This window comes from Sphaeramia orbicularis, chromosome 4 (assembly GCF_902148855.1).
Source record: "Sphaeramia orbicularis chromosome 4, fSphaOr1.1, whole genome shotgun sequence".
Taxonomy (NCBI): Eukaryota; Metazoa; Chordata; class Actinopteri; order Kurtiformes; family Apogonidae; genus Sphaeramia; species Sphaeramia orbicularis.
In genome coordinates, this window is record NC_043960.1 from 32717433 (window position 1) to 32737016 (window position 19584).

General features: G+C 39.0%; 1 protein-coding gene across 1 annotated transcript in view; it reads right to left on the reverse strand.

Annotated features, from left to right (window-relative positions):
* The window catches only part of crocc2 (ciliary rootlet coiled-coil, rootletin family member 2), a 50744-nt gene that overhangs the window by 14554 nt on the left and 16606 nt on the right, over window positions 1–19584 (reverse strand). The window contains exons 4-22 of the mRNA XM_030132223.1: window positions 18468–18635; window positions 18293–18376; window positions 16703–16806; window positions 14815–14959; window positions 14255–14361; window positions 12711–12914; window positions 11392–11488; window positions 11137–11226; window positions 10920–11054; window positions 10606–10805; window positions 9115–9297; window positions 7520–7664; window positions 7303–7449; window positions 6992–7222; window positions 2067–2260; window positions 1529–1656; window positions 997–1166; window positions 736–915; window positions 85–219 (exon numbers count right to left, since the gene is read on the reverse strand). Coding sequence (XP_029988083.1) covers window positions 85–219; window positions 736–915; window positions 997–1166; window positions 1529–1656; window positions 2067–2260; window positions 6992–7222; window positions 7303–7449; window positions 7520–7664; window positions 9115–9297; window positions 10606–10805; window positions 10920–11054; window positions 11137–11226; window positions 11392–11488; window positions 12711–12914; window positions 14255–14361; window positions 14815–14959; window positions 16703–16806; window positions 18293–18376; window positions 18468–18635 — 2847 coding nt within the window. The remainder of the gene's footprint in view (window positions 1–84; window positions 220–735; window positions 916–996; window positions 1167–1528; window positions 1657–2066; window positions 2261–6991; window positions 7223–7302; window positions 7450–7519; window positions 7665–9114; window positions 9298–10605; window positions 10806–10919; window positions 11055–11136; window positions 11227–11391; window positions 11489–12710; window positions 12915–14254; window positions 14362–14814; window positions 14960–16702; window positions 16807–18292; window positions 18377–18467; window positions 18636–19584) is intronic.

A 19584-nucleotide genomic window follows, 5' to 3' on the forward strand; every position in this document is an offset into this window, starting at 1 on the left:
GTACTTCGAATTAAAACTTATGATTTGTACTGTAAAGAGAAAGGTAAATGGCCACAGCCAATGAAACCTCCATCATATTTGTACCTTGTCCTGCTCTTGTTTGCTATGTGCCTCCCTCTTTGTGTTTTCCAGCTCCATGCCTGCTGTGGCCAGGTCTTGCTGCAGGACTACCATCTTCTCTGTGATGGCAGCCTTCTCTGCCTCCATCTGGGACAAAGCCTGAGCAGAACACACAGTGAGGTCAACACTCTAGTTTGAGCCTTAGAGACTTGTACATGTATGAAATGTTGCTGGCAGTTCAATTACATTTATAATTGTAATGATTCAAGTAGTTAAACTATTTTTAATTGCAGTTAAATGCAACAAACTACAAAGTTGGGATCATAAAGTTAATAATTTTTATGTATTTATCAAAACTGTTTTGCTCATTGAGATTCAGCTCAACAAATGTTACAGAACTGATGAACAAGACAGCAGTTAACTTAAACTTAGTAGGGTACATTGTGAAGTTAACGTTTCTTTACAAAGTAGTTTTAGCCAACCAATTTGCAATTGTTCCTAGACTAGTATTATTATACTTTGAGTGTGGAGTTCCTGGCAGTTTGAAAATGCTTTCCCCAACACTAAATTACAGACCTAATGTACACAAACTGGAAAGTGAAACAACAGTTTATCTCATATATTCATCTATTAAAGACAGCTCATAAATATAATCTAAAATGACAAACCACACACATGCTGCTTTTCACTTTCAGCCTGCAGGAGGCTTTGGTTGCAGTGCTGCTGCAGTCTGGCCAACTCCTCGTGCACCTGCTGCAGTTCTTTCTGGTTGTGCACACGCAGCTCCTCATACTGTCTACGCAGCCGCTCCTCGGCCTGTTCCCGCTGAACCATCAGCTCCGCACACTGATGCTCCTGTCCATCAACCATCAATGCTTGTAATAATCTAACTGATGTTTCTCAGAAACAGTCTTAACGTATAAAATCATATCTTACCTTTTCCTTGCGTTCAGCTTCTAGCTGCTCCCTGTGGCTTTGCTCTTTGCATTTCAGGAGGAGTTGAGCATTTCTCTCCACCTGGACCAGCTTCTCCTCCAGGTTACTACGGTCCTGTGTAGCTTGTGCAAATTGGCATTCAGCATCCACACGCATCTGAGCAATATCACCTGAAAAGAAAAATATAAATACAGCCAAATCAAAATCACACTCAATTTCTGGTCAAAGGGCACGCTCAACGCTCATAGTGAATGATTCTGGACTTATCAAAATGTGATTGTAATTTTATTTATAGGGGATGCTTAGCCTTGACTTCATGTGGAACATGCTATCTTAACACCACTTATCTGATCCATGTGTGTTTGCTTGGAAATGTGGGACTCTGGTCAGCTAAAAAAGCAGCTCCGATGATCCCAGCTGTTGCAGAGCTCACAGCTGAAATATGGATCTCTAGTGAGCTGTTGGAAAAGCTTCAGGGCCAGGGGGCTTGGCACAGAGGACGCGGGGGTCTCTAAGGGAGGGGGCTACTCACGCGTCAAGGCCTCGTTAGCCAGAAGCAAGCTGCGCCTTTCCCCATCGATCCTGTTGCACTCAGCCTGAAGAGACGAAGCAAGCTCCTGGCTCTCAAACAGTGAAGCCTCCAGGGATTCTTTCTTTGCTCTGGAACACAGCAGTGAAGCAGTTTTAGCTCTAAAAAAAAGACCTTTGAACCACTAGGTATATAAGGTCATAAAATCCAATGATCCATTGTAGGCATAGTTTCCAAATAAAACCATGTTACTTAAAGACTCTTGTTACATAAGACTTGCTGTGCTTTAAAACTCAAAACAACCTTACAATACAACAATGCATGTTAGCTTTAATCAAACACATGCATACACACAGCTTTAACCATAAACATAAGACGATTAACTCAGTGGCTACAAACAGATAAAGGCAATTCATTGCATTTTTCTGCAGAATGCAACAGAATAAAAACAAACTGATAAACTGGCTTTAATCTAGGTCTCATCCCAAACATTGTAAATATGGGTCAGACCACACAATAAACTGCACAAAAACACACAGACCTAAGTGCAACCAGCTCCTGTGTGAGAACACAGGCCTTTCGCTCAGCAGAGTTTAGGTTGACATCAAGAGCAGCTTTATCCTTGGCCAGCTCCTCCCTGTCATTGGTCGCTCTCTTTAGGGCTGTGGTCTGAATCTCCAGCTCCTTCCTGCACGCACACAGCTCCTCTGACACATTCTGCATCTGCCTGTTGACCTGGAGACGGACACACACAAACAAAAATGCAATCAAGCAAATTAATAAAAAAAAAGGGGTGGCCTGGTAGTCAAATGGTTATGGATGTCAACCATGAATGTCTGGTTAGTCTTCGTTGTCATTCCTTCCAGTCTGACTTTGTTTCCTGTGTCCTCTCTATTGTTCTGTATCCAATAAAGGCTTGAAAATGCAGAAAAACATTATATAACACAAAGGAAATTATTAAAAAATAATATCCAAGGACCAGAATTACTAAGCAGGGTAAATTACTGTGAGAACACAATGAGGAAAAGTGTCCATTTGTGTGGGTCATCTATTAACACATGTATATAGATTATGGTAACTAATCGCTTCTGTACAGTTCAGTTCAATAACGGCCAACACAGTCCACCAAGAGCACTGTGCAAAACGCACAGGCACACCTGAGGAAAGTGTAGGGATTCTACTAACAACACAGACATACAACTCCGGAAAAAACTAAGAGACCACTGCAATTTCCTCTGAAAATAGCATGTCTGCATGTATGACAGCCATTCCATTCCTGTGTCTGCTGAATTCCATCACAAGCACACCTTATTCTACTAAATAAACACCTGATCCATGACTTATTTAAATAGGAGAAGTGTAAAAACCACTAGTGTGGCCATCACTATCTTCTTGCAATTGGCAAAACAGTGCTATTTGTACTAAGTAGTAGTAAGTAGTAAGTACTAAGTAGTAAATAACTGGAATCCAAAAATAACTATTGAAAACTCCCGGACTTCTGCTCTGACAATGTTCCCAAACTCTGAGGACTGGTTTTTCTACCAGGACAATGCTCCTGGCCTCAGCTAAGTCAATAAAGGTGTGGATGACAGACCACCATATGAAGACCCTGTCATGGCCAGCCCAATCACCAGACCTGAACCCACTTTGAAAACTTCTGGAATATAATCAAGAGGAAGATGGATGGTCACAAGTCATCGAACATTGCTGAGCTTCTTGAATTTCTCTGCCAGGAGCTGCGTAAAGTCATCCAACAGCAATGGTGGAAAGCCAAGACACGTGAAAGGTGTCACTGAAAATCAGAGTTATTCCACCAAATATTGATGTCTGAACTTTTCCCAAGTAACAACATTAGTACTGTGTTGCTTAGAAACAAATATGAACTTGTTTTCTTTGCATTATTTGAGGTCTGAAAACACTGCATCTGTTTGTTATTTTAACTAAGTGTTGTGTTTTGCAAATACATGCTCTAAATAATATTATTTTTATTTGGAATTCGGGAGAAATGTTAGCGGTAGTTTAGAGAATAAAACAAAAATGCTCATTTTAGTCAAACACATACCTATAAATGGTAAAATCAGAGAAAGTGATCATTTTGCAATGGTCTCTTATTTTTTTTCCATGGCTGTATCTTGTTACTTGTAATCTGACAAACATTATGCAATCACAGCTTTGATGCATGTGTGCGTGTTAGAAACCAGCACAGTCAGGAGAGGTGTGCTCTCCATACTCCAGTGAAAAACAATGGGAAATTTGAATCTTATCAAAAGATTTAATGTATTCCATGCGAGTTTTATTGGTGTGAAGGATGAAATGAAGTCTTGTGACACAGCAAGTCGTAAGGTTGTCAGAATTTATTAAACCCCTGCTTGGCTCCTTGGAGAAACTCCTGGCTATTACAGAACATTATGTGGCTTTCAACTCTTCCCTCTCTTCATGGTGACCTAAGGATCAGGGACAACACAGGAGAAAATTTAGACTGTGAAATTTCAGCGGCAGAAACGAAACAATTCAGAGGCAAAAACATAATGGGTGGCCAGAGGTTTTAATGTAGTAGGTAGTAGGACTCTTTCTAGTTGGAGGTTCTAGTTCATTTTTGATTTCCTTCAGCAAATTAGAATAACCTGCCTTGGCAAATGATATGCTCTGATAACTCTTCCCTCAGGCATTTCCAATTAATTAACGCATGGAGAAATCTCTCCCTCCACTACAATGACTACCACAAACCTTAATAAATCATTTGCTTGACTCATAAATAATCTCCACTCTCTTGCAGTCTGGAAGAGAAAATCCTATAAATACAGATGTATTAAGGCAAGCCACAAAATAACTGTGTCCATGCCTTTCCAATGCTAAGTTTTCACTGTGTCCTCAGTAAATACTGACAGAAGTTTCTGCATTCCTTTGTATTTTGTTTCTTGCATTCATAATAAACACTAGATGTTGTATAAGATATGATATATTTTTTTGCATTACATAGGCATTTCTGCATTATTTGATAGAAGAAATAGTAGAGAGAGGCAGAAAGACAGGTCTCTGCCTGTGGAATATTAAATTTATATGGATTAGATGCTTATTAGATGCATACTTTGTGTTGAGTTTAATCATCCTGTTTCCTCTATAATAAATATTGGTACAGAAGGTATTCCTCCCTCCAAGAGGAGGTATCATTGATGTTTTCCTATGAAGAAGGAAACACCCTCGGTTCTCTGGTCAGAAAAGCCTGTCAGCTCATGGACTAAATAGATTTAATGTTTTCTGTAATGGACCTCTGCTTATTGGATAATTAAGAGAACATAATTCATGATTTCAATGTTGGTGTTCTTCTAAAAATCTGTTACAATTTAAAGTAATTTTGGAAAATTTGTAAGACACATATATGAAATTTTTCATATGTAGTAGTTCCTGTAATTGGGTTTGAAAAAAATTAATAGTTTCTTCTTATCCCAGTGGTGGATCATGATTATTTAATCATCATCAGATGTGTCATGACGATGTGGCCTACATAACATACCAGAGGTATCACTGTTGATGAACACCCGATGGCCAAAACATCATCTCATAAAAGAGAAATGCATATGGAGCCAGACTGTGCGACACTTTTTTCCTGCTCTCTGAGTTACCAGGGTACTCCGTATACAGCACATTTAAATTATAGTATACACACTGGATATGAACTGTATTGTAAACACACACTAAACAAACAGTGAGAGGAGAAGGAGCTCCCTCAATATGACTTGTGTTATGTTTGGTAATTTGTATATGTTGGATTGGGTATTAACCACCCAACTTCTACATTTTGTACAGAAACAGTGGTGCACTAATTCTGAACTCTACAACGCCCTATTTTTTCATGAAGCATAAATTAAACAAAACTTGAGGTGATTCATGACAACCTATAGGAACTGCAGAGCCATTACGAATGGGCCACCGGAGGTAAAACAAAAATGATTAGTGGAGTTACATGTTATTTTTCCAATTACGCCTTAAATCGCCATGAATGGAACCTATATGAAGGAGGAAAAATGAAACTGGCACAAGTACAATTTATGAGGAAATTGCTAAATTCTGTTCAGAATGTATTCAACTCAAAAATGTATAAACCATGATGAGTGTGATGGGAAGATTGTTGAAGAATTTATCGTTCTTGTACAAAGGAATATTAGCACATATAGTGGGTAAAAAAAATGAGAGAATTCAAACATAAAATATAAAGTTTTCCTGTGCAGAAATACGTTTTAGAGATCTCATCATTGTCATTGTTTGCTTTCTGTGCCTCTGTGCTTATGAATGATGCACAGTAGCATCTATACATATTATTCCAAATTAAAGCTAAATAAAGAGCTTCGTAAACATATCTGCTGTTTGTGACCATGCTAAAAAGAAAAAATGTGATCTCAGGAAATATATTTTGACTATTCTTGACAACACAGTTTGGGTTAAATTTGCCCCAATATTCTTTCATTTTGAGGAACTATCATAAATTCAGCAGGTTTTTTAAAAAAAGATTGTATTTTAATGTAAATATAAGTTATAAGTCACTAACCTCAACAAAGTGAAAACATTATTCGAGACCTTGAGAATTACATGTTCCATCTAAGAGCTTTTCTTTGGCTTTAAAAATCCTACTTTACGTCCAAGGCCAGTTTCTTGTACAATACTATAATACAATGGTTAAGGCTATAACGGGCTGCTCCAACCCCTAGTATTTCATGACAACAGATTGTTTGAAAAGCAACAGTCAGTAATGTGATTTTGAAGCAAACTAAAATGAACTCACGCTAACTAAATATTAGCACACAATGTCTTTCAGCCTCTCCTTGGGTAAATATTGAACTGGATGAATTACACCAATGTTATGGATGTGAATGGCGCCCAATAACGGGATGAAACATGAGCAAAGTGCAACAGAGGCCACCCTAGGGCTTGTTTCATACATAGCTGATTTATTTTTACAGATAAGTTATCTAAAAATGTTTGGATGGAATTTGTCAAATTGTTTAGGTTTGTAAAATTCTAGCTGAGATCAACATGGATATCCCAGTTTCACATTCGGAACAGATAATAAAACAGAAAAGAATTCTTTTCATTCTTTGAGACACAAAATAAGAAGTGGATCTGCTAAGGGAAGAAGGGGGGAATACTTTAGGTGTTAATTTATGGTGTGTTTCACTAAAACCCCTCTGGATATTATATGTCTATCTATTTATCTTTTCCAGTTCACATTTGTTCACGAGAACCCCTTGCTTGTTATGTCCCAAGTTACTCATAAAACACATAGTGGGGCTTGAAATGCTCACCATATCCCACTGGAAAGACAAGAAACATGGCAGATGTGTCCTCCATTTTAACAACAAGCGCCATAAACCTGCTGAAAGCTATTAATAACATCAGAGTTGTTCTCCCAGGTGGTGGGAGCAGGGAGGATTTGAGGCTGAAGTGTGTAAATGGCCGGGGGTCCCTGACCTGTGAGAGCTGCTCCAGGGTCTGAATGTTCTCCTTCTGCAGCAGGCTGAGCTCAGCTTCTAACTTCTGGCACAGATCCTGTAAGTGGCTGTGGGAGTTCTCCAGCACTTGTTTGTCAGCGAGTAGATTCATCATCTCCTGTTGCACCCGCGCTGTCTCCTCTCTGGCCGCTGCCCGCTCAACTTCAGCTTCTCGCCTGCGTTCTCCCAGCTCAGCCTTCTCGCCTTCTGTCTGGAGGGGAAACAACAATATTTCACTTCTGTTCCGGTAAACTCTGCCTTCCATCAAGTTTACAAGCGTAACCCACTGACCTGCAGCAGAATACGATTGAGTTCCACCTTGTCCTTGGCTAAGCCTTCACTGAGAGCAGCCATTTTGGCAAGAGAATCTTTAAGAGTAGCTTCTTGATTCTGCAGCTTGGTGAAGGCTAATTCCTGTGCAGTGCGTTGGGACTCAATCTGAGAAACACATGATACAATTAAAGAAAAACACCAAGTTTGAATAACCAGGTGCACAATACCAATCTACCTTGGTTAGAGCCACAGCGAGGCTGGCCTTATCATCCTCCAACACATCCTTCTGCAGGGTGATCTGACTTAATGCCTCTTTCACTGTCACAAACTCCCTGCGTAAATCAGAGTGTTTTCCTTCAAGCTCCTCCAGACATCTCTCGCTGAAACACACAAAAGGCATCACAGACATGACTCTCATTATGGTGTAATTCCACTGTATTCCACTGAATTTACTAACGTTTCCTCAATTTTACTTGACTTTGTTTTTGTGCCAGCAAGGATGGTCACCATAGCAATGCAACATACACACTGTGATTTCATCTTTACCGCAACTCTTCAGCTTCTTCCACTATACTGTGGACTGTGTGCATCTCTGCGTTAGTTGATTTGTGTGCTCCCATACTTGCATGTGTGAAAAAAATACAGTGTATCTGCAATGATTGCTTTAAAAATGACCTGTGTAATGCACACATGTATTGAGGCAGTGACACTTTGGATGGACAAATCTGTGATGTACACGGTTCATGTTTTAGTATCAGCTCACTAGGAATATGCAATGTCACGGGTAAAGAAGCTGAGTGCACAGAATCTTTAAGGTACATGCATGTCTGAAAAAGTCTTTACAGCAATGGGTCACTACATTACTTACATTACTATCATCTAATATTCATCTATATCATATTATTGTAAGTACCAGTGACAATTAATGTGGTATTCACTCTACACTGAACCCTGGAGTCACTCTCGTATGTCTGAATGTGAGTTATGAAAACACAAAAGAAGTGTGAGTTTTTGTACAGTAAAAAGGTTGATGCCCCAATTTGCAGAAAATTTTGTTTTACACCTCTAAAGGAAAGCCTGCAGAGGGACCTTTGAATGAAAGGTCTTAGGCAGTTTTTACCTACTCACTTCCTCCTCGAGCTTGAAATACTTGAAAAAGATATAAGATAAACAACAATAGCCCTCTGTGTTGTGTGTTGGTAGGCCCCACAGCGCACGGTCTGCTGCAGTGTACATAAATTTTTTTGATTTGTTTTTAAGTCAGGACCTAAGGAGAATTAGTGATGCCTTTTAAATTCCAGCCAGAACACTGCAGACTTTTAAAAATATTCCTTTTAAGTAATCTCTTGGGTTATATTCTGATACTGCAAATAAAGAATCATAAATATATATCACAAATTCTGCTACTCCCAACATCACTCACACACAGATAATTTACTCATATAAACAAAATCTCTGAACAGAAATCTATCTCTCTTTTGAAAGATGCAGAAATGTTACTGCCAAAGGCCAGAATCCTGAAGGAGTCTTGTGTTTTTGTTTTTCGTTTTTTTGCTGGATCGCATGCCCTGATCCAATTCCCTGTACATCAAATGTTTTTCAGCAAATGAAACCCTCAAAAAGAAAAAAAAAAACCAAGTACCCCTCTTGCATGTGTGCAGCAAGGCAATGTAAATCATTTACATTTCATCCAAATGCCAACTGGTTGTGTTGCTGGCTAAAGAATGACATGTGTTACTGATCTCAACTCTAAACAAACAGAGCTTGAGAACAATCATGGATGACAGGATGGGCGTTGTGTAACGGTCATTCTCTATGCTCGTGCAGTACCTTCTTTGGGCCTCTGTGCGCTGCCGTGCCAGCTGCATCTCCAGATCCTCTCTCTGCTGCCTCAGGACGTCCCGTTGTCTCTGAAGCTCCAGTGACGAGTTCCGTAGTACTTCGAGCTCGGCACGCTGGGAGTCCACCTCCTGCTGCACCCGTGAGAGGAGCGTTTCCAGGCTGCATTTCTCACTGAGAGACATGGCAGTGGAGGCAATGAGAAAAAAATGCTGTCAGTTATTGCACAGTCATCATTACCCTCCTGAGACACAGCAGTGCATTTTTGGCCTCTGTGGGGGACAAGAGTTTCACAGTTTTATTAAAAAAGGGCTGCTCACTGCAAAGGAAATTCCATACAAAAATAAGCAAAAAAATAAGCTGAGAAAAAAAAAAAAAGTTTTCGCCCAGGTCAACCATTTGATGCAAATAAGCAGAAACTTTGACTTTCCTTGGTCTCAGGAGGTCATTTAATCTCTGTTGATAATGATGAAAGCAGTGAAGATTATGTAACTTCATGAGATTTGTGAATATAAATTCATTAATGCCATTCAGGCCTGGACAGCATTTCAGAGGTTGGAATATGGGAAATTTAGAACTACTGATGTGAAAATTTTGAATGATGGCATGATTTCAAAACAACTGATGTTAGCAGGTGAATATTATAATAATATAGAACAAAAACAGCATCAGGGAAGGTCTTGTCCATTAGGAGCAAAGACAGCTGAGGACAACCAATTTGCTCTCAAAATGTATGAGAAGATATAAGACACAGTAATGTTGTAATTGACATTTATAGATGTAATTCTGTATTGCAGTACTTGACAAATATTAGGATAAATTAATCCTGAGCCTGAGGGTTCTATAACTTTGATGTAAATGCTGTTGTTGTTGCAGCTGAGGGACTGGAGATCACATGTATTCAGCTTCTTCTTGTGCCCTTTACAGGTAAAATATTCTAATCACCTGCTATGTTCTTCGTAGGATTTTCTCAAGCATTTTAGAGCAAACTGGTGCATGTTTGCTCCTGAAGGACTGGATGTTTCCCAGATGCCGCCTTTGTTCCACAAGATAACATTCACCTGCTGATGTCAGCTGTTTCAAGCCATATAATTATGCACTATTCAATGTTTTTACCTCATTAACAATCCAAAATGGCTTTTGTCAACCATTTAGGAACTCGTTTCAGGCCTGAATGACAGGGAATGTACAGTACATTTATTTAACATTGACCCAATAAAACCTTCAATATCTTGTCTTCATACTGTCTATAGTTAAAGATACATTAACAAATCACAACTTGTTTTTATGAAGCATGAAAGCAACTTTTTCTAAATTTGAGCTAGGTTTATTAAAAACAACAATACAACTTATAACTATAATTAAGAAACTAAATTTCTCCAGTTGAAACAGAATATTCAAGTAAAATAATGATCAGCGTAAAAGACAAAATAATTAAACAAAAGACAAAATAAAGTGCTGTTTATGTCCCAGAATTTGTACCTGGAGATGAGTTCCAATGAGTTTTGATATCGCTTGCTATCCCTGACACTTCCCTCTAGAGCTTTTTTGGCTTCCTGACTCTCCTTCCTAAGCTCCTGAATCTTCTGACTGAGCTCCTTCCTCTCAGTGTCCTTCTCCTGTAGCCGTGTACGCAGTGTGTTCACTTGCTCCCTGGAGGCATCCAGACACCCACGCAGGTCCTGCGATGTGCATAGATGAGATTTTTAAGACACCTGGATAAGTTTATTGCAAAGTACTGAGTATAATGTTTCTCCATAACATTAACACAAAATAACAGGGGACTTGTGTTTAACCTGTGCTTGTTTCTGGTGCTTAAAAAGAGCACTCTGTACAGCTATTAGTGTTGGATTTCTCAGAGGAGATCGGCTGTGGAGAGGTGAGGAGGACACAGTTTCAGAGCTGCTGCTGTCCCCTTCACCACCAACAACCTGAAAATTAATTGCAGAAAATGTAAAAATTATTATAAATGTAATGACTACACATCTACATGTAGCTATGTCAATCTCAGACCTGCTGAACATGGGATAAAATCTTCTGGAAGGCTTGGTTCTCTGCATGGAGAGCCTCCATCTCTGCTTTATCCTCTGATCTTCTCGTCTCCTGAACAGGAAACCAATAAGGTTAGATAAGCACACATACAGCACGCTTGACATTCCCCAGACTGCAGCTCTCTAGACAAGGAAGTTGTGGAGTTTATCAAACCCAAGGTCCAGACTACAGCCAGATTTAGCCCCTCTAACCACACATCTATTCTCGAGGTCCCACCATCCTGTCCAGAGTGATCTGCATGGTGTGGAGGCTGGCATCCTTCTCAGTGTTCTGGTTCCGAAGGTGCTTGACTGTGTCAGTCAGCTCCAGGATTCTAGATACATTAACACACATTGAAAGGGGCAGAGAACAAAGTCTCAACACAGGGTTCCCCCTCTACTAGAACATCAACACTATCAGATTCTCTGCATGTAATTCTTGCAACTAACAATGGCTTCTGTTAAGATCAAAGGTGACTAAATCCCAGAATACAAAGGCAATAACATTCCTACTGTCTTCTGGCTGAAGTGCACCGAAGATGGTAGAAAAGACCTGATTCTTCCACATCAGCAAGTGAGCAGCATTTTACTGAAAACATCTTGATGAGCAGGATTTTAATGAGCAAGGTTTCTGTTACAATTTGGATTTCAAGGGAATTAAAGTTGGCTTTCCTTTATAGGAAGAATGGGAATTTGGAAAAGCATCTATTTTGTACTTTGATGTAATAGTTTCTAATTCAGTTTTTTTTTTCTGTCCCGTCATCCTGACCAGCTTGACAGGAACAAAGACAACTGAAAAAGCAACAGCTTCTTAATATCTGTACTGTCCCTTTTAGGTTTGGCATCATCTTGTAATCACATTACATCAATATTGTAATGATATCAATTAACACTTGCCTTTAGGTGATGAAAATGTATGTTGTAACATGCTACAAATCACATTACCATTGTGACAACATCAACAGGAGTGTCGGGGAGTAGCTCAGCTTTTTGTAATTTTTTGTGTAGTTAACAACTTAAACTACAAAATTTCCCCCATTAAAAAAACCATCTCTGCTGTCAGTGAAATGCCCTTGATCAACCCTACTCCTTACTTCTTTCATACTGACCTGACATCAGGCAGTGACCTTGTACTGTGTAAAGACTGCTTAAGTTAAAAAAACAAACTGATGTGTAAGAAAACAGGCCCTTTTAAAAAGGTACAAATAGGCTTAAATGTTTTGAAAACTAATCTTGAATATTTTTTGTGAAAACCTTTTAAATTTTTTGCTGCTGTGATATATTTAGCTATATATTTAGCAATCAAATTTTAAAACTATTTTTTAAAGACTTTTAGTTCAACAAGATAAATTCCTCCCTCAGGTAGCACAAAGTAGTTCAACTTCTTTGAGTGTGATTAGTTGGCAGTTTGCAAAACTATGTTTTCAAGGTAACACTGACATGGAATATGGAATGACCAGTACCCCAATAAAAGACTTTACATCTCTTGCCAATATTTTCTATTATAAAGGAGATGCAAAGAAACAGATGGACAAATTGTTTTGGAAATTCTGAAACCTGGAGTTAAGTTCTACTTTCTCTGCATCCCAGCGACCCTGAAGCTGCATGGCCTCCTTAAGCTTGTCCCTCAGCTGCCGCTCCAGTGCTGACATCTCCACTCCGCTAGTGTTGTCCAGTGTGACTTTGGACTCTAAACTCGTACAGGCTACATGCAGCTCTCGACTCACAGTGACACACTCCACACGCATATCAGACAGGGTCCTGAAAAAAATAATCACACAGGTAAGGTTTTATTAAACAAGACACAACATATGAAGAATCTGAAAAGATAACACAACACAACATGCTGTTTTCACCAATACAATTCTTTTTTCTTTCATGCCTTTCATGATAAAACTGTTGGATTGGGTTGTGTAATAATACCAAGATCTCATATCACAGTACACATTTTTATATCCAGGTACATATCTGGATGTAGCACATTCTCTGTAAATTCAATAAATGTAAAAAGGCTACTTATGACTCATGCTCATCTGTGTGTATGAGAAAATCAACTCATCAATGGATACATTGGTCTTTATGAAATATGTACATGTATTGACCAGGTGAATATCTGAAATTAACAGTCTATGTAACTGTAGCTGACTGTCACTTAGGGCTCAATTTTACTCCGTACTTCAGTGAAGAATTAAATCATTCCACTCTACTTTTAAGAAGTTATTTGATGTTATTAAAATTGGTGATTGATACCCCGAAGGACAAATCGTAGTCCAGAATCCAACAGATACAGGACTGAAAACCAGTGCTGGTGGATGTGGCGTCCTTGTACTTTCTACAGCACAGGTTCAGACTCAAAATTACATCACTCAAGCAATGTGTCAGTTCCTCAGACTGCAGAGTTTCAGATTGTTCTTACATAGTGTGAAGAAAGGGCGTTGTATCGTCCACTTTTAAACACAATCTATGGCTCAGCCTAACAATCTTAGTCCGTGTTTATCGGTCAAATCTATTAAAACAATTGTTTTGGATGCATCTGTTATATTTTGTACGGATTTCCAATTATTTATCAAATATAATATTGATTGTTTATGTCTAAAATACAAAAAGAAGCAAAGTTCCATTTTTATCTGAGTCAAATGAACAATATAGCATCATATTAAACAACAGATGTTTTTTCTATCACTACACTATCTATATCATTGTATAACAAAGGTCTATGCAGAATAAAGGCTGACTTTTAAGTGTCCACAGCTACAGAACAGACTCTATCATGATCATAGCTGCCTATAAGATGAGCAAATTACTCTTCAACACTGCTTACAGTGGTTTAGTATGACTGAAGCCAAGTCTTAAAGGGCTCAAGCTCCATCCTGATGGATGACTTCAACAGTGAGCACAGACAACTTAAGTCATGTGTCCCCCCCCAAGTGAGGAAACAATGAGCAGGGGAACTGGTGACCCTGTTGACCTACTCCACTTTGATCCTTGGCTCAAAGAGATGGATTGTGGTTGCGTTTGTGAATGTGAGACAGAAGAGATGTAGAGGGGTTCTTGTGAAATCCTGGGTCGCCAGAGGGATTCTGGCAGTGCGCCATGCTCACCTGTCAGTGAAAGTCCTTAGCTGCGTGAAAGTGCTTCGCAGGGAGGCAGCCTGGCGCCACAGTGCTCTGACACGAGCCTGTTCACGACTCAACCGTGAGGCGCAGGTCTGCAGAGAGAAGCACATTAAGGGAGTAAGAGACTGGAGGGTGGGTGGTAGGAGCTGCTTACAACAAATGATGGCACCTCTCATTTTATTATGATCCCAAACAGATGCAATACTGGAACTCCTGGACACACACTGGCATACACACAAATAATTGGATTTCCCTGAATCAACAGATGTACCCCATTTACAGCACGAACGCCAGATTGTTTGCACAAAATTTTCCTCCCCCTCAGCAGTTGGAATGTTTTCACAGGAAACAACAACTCAAAAATCATAGCAATGAAATGAACAGGGAATGAGAATGAATTGATGAAACTGGCTATGAATGGAATTCCTACCCCATGTGAACTCAACGGGAGTTTAATTGCACAATCTCTGTGTAGAAAGGAATAACTTTAAGCATTCTCTGTTGCTTTTCTAACTCAAGCACTTCATTTTTGTGGTTTTTCTCACCTCTTGCTCTCTGCGCAAACGGGTATCACACAACTCCAAGTCTTCCCGGGCCTTCCACAAGCTCTCTGTGAGGCCCTGGTTAACGGTGCCTGCCTGCTCCAGTTGTTCTCGCAGCATAGAGTTGACTTGGCTGAGGCTGGCACACCTGGAAATAACAAGTCTTATGACACTGAGAGATCATTTGGCACTCCTCCCCTCACACACAAATGTCACAAAACCCTCCAAAAAACACTACCCACCCAAGTTCCATTTGCCATTATATCATCCTTACATTTGTAGGCTTTATTGTAGATCCACCCTTGCCAACCACACTTACAGGGTGAACATGTGTGACAGTTTTATAAAGCCTGTGTCGACTTAGATTTAATTTCAACCAGATCTGCTTGTACAGTGATTTATAGAAATTTTGATATTGTTCTCACGACCCACACACACCCTGTTACAGTAAAGCATGCCACATTTCTATGCTTGGTCGTCTGTTTGAGAAGCAGCCAAATCCATGTTTGCATGCAGCAGTGGAAGAAGTATTCAGATCTTTAGCTCATGTAAAACTACTAATAGCACACTGAAGCAGAACTCCATTTCAGGAAATTCTGCATTCAAAGCCTAGGTTAAATAAAAGTATATCAGATATCAGAAAAGTAAAAGTAGTCATTGTTCAGTGAAATAGCCCCTGTCATTGTTTTACTATTAAAAAATATGATTCTCGGTTCATGTTGTGCTGCACTGATGTCTATTTACTGAACTGGATGTTTTAGGTTTAGCTCATGAAAAGTACTATATAACGTGGAGCAGTCTAATCTACAACAATGCATTCTATTCTTTAAAGCCATCACAGATCAGTAGCAGGAAAACACACAGGTAATCAGTTTTGTGACAATGCAACTAATCCAAGCAGATTTTAAAGATTTTATTTAGTTTTTAAACTCATCAAGGAATGCTTCATCTTTCAGTTCATCACAAACACTCAAAATAATCACTTTTAGAGATACATGGTTTTCACTGGACAGAAAAGGCATAAAAATTGACAAATGTTGTCAAATACAAATAGAAATGACATGTGGTGGAGCCAAAACTACATTATTTGGCTCTGGGTAAAACTGTAAAGCTACATAAAATGAAATTGTTGCAGTAAAGTGTCTCAACTTTGGTCTTAAGCACAGTACTTCAGTACATGAGTATAGTTACATTCCACCATTGCATGTGTGGAATGACATTGTGTTTAAAAGGAAACTTAGAAAGGGAAAAAGAGACTCAGTTCCAAATAATAACCAAATGATTGTAGACTTAATCTCTACATTACTTACATTATTAAGTGGATAAAGCTTGGTAACTCTGCAGTAAGTGACATTTCTAGGCAGTAAAATTTATCAGGTCCTGGCAAAGTTTTTGCCATTTCAAATAAAGTTCCAAAGCTGTATAAATCACTGGGCATTAAAATCTGGCCTTAGCTGTAGAGTTTGGCCCACACTTAATGTGAAGCATCATTAAAATGCTTTGGAGAAGCAAGCCAACCTAGTCCCACTAATTTGCTCTGACAAATTGGATGCTGAGATTATCTGCCAAGGGCAGGTTCTGTCTTTTCCTTGCTGCCAGGGCAGGGAAAAGCTGAAAGAAAGCTCAAGAAACAGTTGGGAATATTTCTCAGAAATATTTCAGCTTGTTTTCTATTTCTCAGTGAGAAACAGAGAATAAGGAGAAAATTTATAACAGGCATATCACTGAATTTACTACTCTAAGTGTGTATCCAAAAAGCGACTCCCTGCTGTTGTAGGTGTTTTGCACAAACCCTGATATCTTTCGGTTATAAATACAGAAAATGTTCACCTTTACTGACTGGTAGGTCAAGCTGCCTGGCTACCTGCACTGCATGTTGCCCATCATTCACCTTTTCTGCTCCTCTTCCAGCTGAACACACTTGCTCTGGATTGCCATGTTGAGACCTTCTTCTGTTCTTTGCTGACGCTGGGCTGAGTCCAGGTGGGCCTGCAGCTGAACACACATACACACACCATCACTACTGGCATCCCAATAACACTTCAGTGTATGGTAGTAGTGGTAAGTGAGCAGTTGCCTTGTATTTACAAAGCATCATAATTACAGTGGAAATCTGCTAATTCAAACTCTCTGTGGGGACCACTTAGCCAAGAATAATGTTTGGACGAATTAAATACATTTAAATAAAAGCACAAATCTTTTTGACAACATGCAAAGTCCACATTTTACTGGTTGCTAAAATGTTATTTACTAGGCTTAAACACAAGATCATAAAGAATGGGAGGGCAGGAATAAGTCAGAATCAAGAGCAGATTTATCAGAACATCTGCAATTCAGCATCAATCAAACACACTCTCTTTCATCCGCTGATGCTGGCCAATAACACTCATCCACACAACACTAACATATCTTTAAACTGACTCATGCAATGTTTGCTCCCAATTTACTTTAAAATATGACCATAGCGTGATCCCAGAAGTAATTAGGCAAGTCTACGAATGAGTTTAGTTCAGCCTTATGAATGACTTTATTAGCTTCCAGATCTACCTGAACTGATAACAGCCACTCAAATCCAGTTTAGACCAAAAATTCACACTGATATCAGCTGAATACTTGCATCTACCTGGTATATCCCAGTTTGCAGCATCCTGAACTCTTCCAGCTCACAGCAACGCAATTAGACAAAATAGTGGATTATTTCAAAGCAACATCTCTCTTCCCATTCTGTTCCATTCTTCAGACACTTTGTAGCTGGACACATTGTGTAGTGTTTTAAAATATGAATGAGGATATAGAGAAAAATAGCACATACAAAAAAAGAGGGGATTTTCAGAACAGTCCTGTTGTTTTGAACTGGCATCACCTCCAATAAACACATAAAAACACTCTATATGGAGACATGGTTTCACCAGGAGAACAGCTCATCAGCAACATTAATCTAACTGGATATTTAAACAGTTTACTGACAAAATTCTTTTAAAGTGACAAAAGGTAACTGAAGAGTGTGACAAATGCAACTGCTACAGCATGTGAACCTTCTGTCGGATAAAGGTTATGAATCACAGTCTGCTCCTGAAGTTTCCCCACACACACGTTTGGTTCCAGCCATCATCCAGCTGACTACACAGGCCTGTTTTTTCAGTCAACCAGAACCGTACCAAAGGCAATAATTAATCAACTGATTGATAATCTTTTTAAAATCATCCTACAGACCACTGAGTTGAACTTTCCCTTTTTACCTTCATTTTTATAAGTATTGGTGGATAAAGGGTTTAATTGGATATAAGTAACCATTTATTTATACTCCACTAATTAATGATTGAGCTAATTTGTTACAGATTGCATTTTAATCAGTTGTGTGGTTGGGCGTGAGGTGGAGAATGGCCTACAGAGGACCCTAATGGCAGCTTTGAACTTAACCCTGTATATTTATATTTAAAGAGCAATGATCCTTGAAGGTAATGGAAAAGTCGTGTCGTACCAACAATCTCATCTTTTCAGATTCTGAAGTTTTCTCCAGCACCTCCTCTTCTAGATCCCCACACCTTTTCTTATATTGAAGAACCTATAGATAAAACAAACATACACATCACAGACAAGGCATAGAAAGAGGACTTTTTTCCATCTGTAAAACTGTGACCTCAGGTCTGGATTACCTTAGCCTGCAGCTTCTGGACAAGTTGGGCCTGTCTCTGCTGGGCTTCCTGGTACACCTGCAGTTTTTGTCTGTAAGTTCTCTCCTTGTTCTGCGGTTGCGCGTGTTCAGGTGATACGTTGTCCTGGTCTGAGTCCACTTCTGACTGCAAATTCAGCATCTTATCAAGCTGGATGAAGTGGAAACAAATGAAGTTTAGTAAGTCTGAAGATGTGATAGGGTATTGTATAGCAATGTATAATAAGGCCCCCACCTAGATGTGTCACTACAATACAATATATTTCAATACCACGAGAAATCCACACTTTTTATATTTTGCTTTGTTGGGTGTAGCCTTGTTTCCATATAGTTGTTTAGCAAAACGGAGGGACATTTTTAAAAAGTCACAATAATTAAATAAATGTAAAAACTGCTAAGTAGTTTCCATCAACTTATTTGAAGGAAATAAACTAAGATGATTAGGGCTGTCAGATGGTGGCAGTACAGCCTTTGTTCCATAAGGTTGTAATAAATATAGAAGAAGTAGAGATTTCAAACAGAGAAAAAACTGTTATTTGCCAAATGCCAAAAACCTCAAAGAAGAAGACACAAAAAAACAGAAAAGCTACCTTGACCATCTACGTAAAAGTCTTCAGGATTCTCTTCTTCTTCCTTTTCTGTGTTAAAAGCTTATGTTGTCATTAAGTGCATTAACTTCAAAATCACTTTCTACCTTTTCCACAACTTTTTCTGATGCAATTCTTTAAGATGGAAACACAACTACTGAGAGACGAGCTGACAAAACATAATCCTTTTTAGTCTGTTTTGGGGGAACAAATGTTCATCTCACTTTTCACAAACACAGGATTTGTTTTACACCTACTGTGTACAATTGCACTGATGATGTACAGTGATGGTGTGCAGAACAGAAACACTGGAATGACTGGACAAATATCAGGAGACAGGATCTGAAATCTATTAAATATTATATGATATTCAAGTATGTTTGTACGTGGGTGCAAGAGTATGTTTGTGAGCATCTCGAAAATTAATCTCAAAACAAAGATGAACAAAAGCCCTGCTTTCTCATTATGGAACCTCATATCCTCTCTCATATCTGAAATCCAAATGTCCTGTAA